This window comes from Bison bison, unplaced genomic scaffold (assembly GCF_000754665.1).
Source record: "Bison bison bison isolate TAMUID 2011002044 unplaced genomic scaffold, Bison_UMD1.0 scf7180017864460, whole genome shotgun sequence".
In the NCBI taxonomy this organism is placed as follows: Eukaryota; Metazoa; Chordata; class Mammalia; order Artiodactyla; family Bovidae; genus Bison; species Bison bison.
In genome coordinates, this window is record NW_011495022.1 from 6,522,338 (window position 1) to 6,525,762 (window position 3,425).

General features: G+C 39.8%; 1 protein-coding gene across 2 annotated transcripts in view; it reads left to right on the forward strand.

Annotated features, from left to right (window-relative positions):
* Nucleotides 1-298: 298 nt before the first annotated feature.
* The window catches only part of OLA1 (Obg-like ATPase 1), a 163,537-nt gene continuing 160,410 nt past the window's right edge, over nucleotides 299-3,425 (forward strand). Inside the window, exon 1 of one of the 2 annotated variants that reach the window (XM_010859813.1) lies at nucleotides 299-400. In XM_010859813.1, the coding sequence (XP_010858115.1) occupies nucleotides 300-400 (101 nt within the window). In that variant the 5' untranslated portion in view covers nucleotide 299. The remainder of the gene's footprint in view (nucleotides 401-3,425) is intronic. The other variant, XM_010859814.1, reaches the window with a different exon arrangement.

Consider the following 3,425-nt stretch of genomic DNA (forward strand, 5'->3'; position numbering starts at 1 on the left):
ATTGGCAGGCAGATTCTTTACCACCAAGCCACCAGGGAATCCCTGGTGCTACATATTTTTAGATCAGTTTTTCTATTACTTTTCAGGAGTGACTGCTTTGATAACTATCATAATCAAATCTGTTAACAACTTTTCTGTTTATATTGTTGAAAAATAAAGTATGTCAGTTTTGAATTAATATATACAGTGCATTTTGTTCTTTATTATTCAATAATATATTTTGTGTGATGAAATGTGTTTTTGGTCAATGGGGATAGTAAAATGTTTTGTTCACGTGTATGTATGTTTTGACATTTCAGATGCCCCCCAAAAAGGGAGGTGATGGAATTAAACCACCCCCAATCATTGGAAGATTTGGAACCTCCTTGAAAATTGGTATTGTTGGATTACCAAATGTTGGGTAGGTGAATATTGGCCTTTTCACATTTTCCTTTTGTAAATATTTTGGTCCTGTGGTACAAAGGGAAACTCTGGAGGTAATTGAAATTTAAATTGAAGAGGCCAGGAAACTGGAATATTACTATGTTGCAAAGCAAGGTTTTCATTTAGATGTATCTTATTTTTGGTTTTCTACACAGATACTGTATTGAAACTTGAGTTAACTTACATTGTTTGTTTTGCTGAACTCAGAGGAAGAATCTGGGAATTGAAACATCTAGTTGAGACAGAACAGCCCTGGTTTGCCTCAAACACTGTTGGGAGACACAATGCTGAATTTATGTGGAATTAGAATAGTTTAAATTAGATTTTCTCACTGGTTGGCTATGTAGGATACCTAGTCTGGTCACCAAAGGCCATACAGTAGGATACTTTAGTAAATAGTTTTAAAACCCACATTATAAATTTGATTAGATTCTTGGGGAGATCAGGGATAAGATGACTGAATTTTTACTTGAAGAGAAGGTGATGAATTTGAACTTAATATTGGAGATTGTATGATAAAAGGGTATTTGTTATCAAGTGGTTAAATCTGAAAGTTGTGGGAATAAAATTTTGAGTTTTGTAATGTTTAAAATTAAAGTGAATCACTTATTGTGAGTGAGACAGTAATTAGGAAATATTTGTGGGTTTTTTTTTTTGTATAAATATGCACATGCAACTTGAATGTTCAAAGTCTATTTTTTCATTATTTGCCCTTCTATTTTAATACCTTTCACTAACCTTAAAATACGAAAAATGTCTCAGAAATGATTGGGGTTTACTAAGGAGTATCAAATCCAATATGTTAAGGATTTGTTAAGGTGACAGAAGATGTTTGGGAATGTGAGTTAGGCTTAAGATTGGCAGGTGGGACAACCGTGTTCTTTGATGTGTTCCTTGGAGCCCCTGTCACAGAGACTGCCTAGTGAATGCAGCATGGTGTGACCAAGTGAGGCAGTTCTGAAATTCTTGTAATGTAAAGTGTGACAAGTGTGGCTGTCCTAATTTCAACTGGAGCTGGAGAGGTTTGCATTTTGAGGGGGTTTCCTGCTGTGATATAGGCTGCTTGCAAAGTAAGACTAAATAGAGAGTGGGAATATAAGCAAAACAAATAATTAAGCAAAGTACTGTAGGGGTGTTGTCAATAAACTTGAAAGCAAGATTTGATCATTATGTATGTTGTGAGCTTTATTACACTTAGTAAGCAAGACATAGTTTTTAGATATTAACATACTTCTCTTATTCTAGACTCATTGCAGTCAGTGCAGCTTGATTTTAGTGGAAACACTTTAAATGGGCTATCTTAAACTTCTTCCTTTTATTTTATTTTTGGCTGCATTGCATGGCATGTGGGATCTTAGTTTGGTGACCAGGGATTGAACCCATACCCCGTGAAGTGGAAGCACATAGAGTCTTAACCAGCTGGACTGCCAGGGAAATTGTAAAATGGTCCATCTGGGAAAGTATTTCTTACATGAGTTTTTTAGCATAGAGCATAATGTCAGTATATATGAGAATAACCTAAAATATTTTTTTAAATGTGTTATTTATGCTTTTAAATTAAATACTCCTCCAGTTCTGTTGACATATACTTCATAACAGTAAATTCACTCATTTTAATAATGCACAGTTTGATGAGATTTGGCAATTGTGTTTGGCTGTGAACAGTCCTTTTTATAGAATGATCTTACATTGCCTAACTGTATCAGTTAGGGTTCTTTGTAAGCAGCACAAATTCTTGTTGTTTTAAGCAAGAAAAAGACACTGGAAGAAAAGCATTGAAGAGCAAGCTGAATGGCCAAGCCTCAGTAGGGACAGGAGCTTGGATAGCCTGGCGGAGTTGGGTCTGCATGGAGCCCAGCCATATGAAGCTCTGGGTGTGGACCGGAGGTATGGTCCTCTGGGTGTTTCTCATCACCTGCTGCCTCTCCAGAGGAATGCCGGTTCCTGTGTAGGGAAATCTCACTGAACATGTCTTCCTCTAGATAGGCTCACAAGAAACGGGCTGGGGAGAGGGGACAGTTAAAAAATAAGGACCTTTAGTACAGAAACCGATGGAGGAGGGCATGGCAACCCACTCCAGTATTCTTGCCTGGAGAAGCTCCATGGACAGAGGAGCCTGGTGGGCTACAGTCCATGGGGCTGCAAAGAGTCGGACACGACTGAGCGCCTAAGCACAGTACAGAAACCATCTGAAGAATCTCTTGGTTTTTAGAGAACTGGATGAATAAAAAGGTTTGCTTTTTAGTAGCCATAAGGCTGATTACCTAAAAACATCGAGGTAATATTTATAGCTAACAATACCTGATACTTATTTGAACACTTATTTGCTATATGCCTATCATTGGGCACATTATATGTGTTATCTAATTTAATCAATGTTTGATGTCCCTGCCCTCTTCCCATTATACTTTGAATTCCATGAAGGCAAAGATAGCCTTGTTCTTCTTCATTGTTATTATTTCTAGCACTTAGACTGGTGTTCGGAGAAAGCAACGGCACCCCACTCTGGTACTTTTGCCTGGAAAACCCCATGGACGGAGGAGCCTGGAAGGCTGCAGTCCATGGGGTCGCCAAGAGTTGGACACGACTGAGCGACTTCACTTTCACTTTTCACTTTCATGCATTGGAGAAGGAAATGGCAACGCACTCCGGTGTTCTTGCCTGGAGAATCCCAGGGACGGGGGAGCCTGGTGGGCTGCCGTCTATGGGGTCACACAGAGTCGGACACGACTGAAGCGACTTAGCGGCAGCAGCAGCAGTGTTAGGAACTTAGTGACAGTGGCAAAGAAGGTGAAAGTTAGTCACACAGTTGTGTGTGACTCTGTGATCCCATGGGATGCAGCCCGCCAGACTTCTCTGTCCATGGAGTTCTCCAGGCAAGAGTCTGGAGTGGGTTGCCATTTCCTTCTCCAGATGATCTTCCCGACCCAGGGATTGAACCTGGGTCTCTTGCATTGCAGGCAGATTCTTTACTAACTGAGCTACTAGGGAAGCCCAGGAAC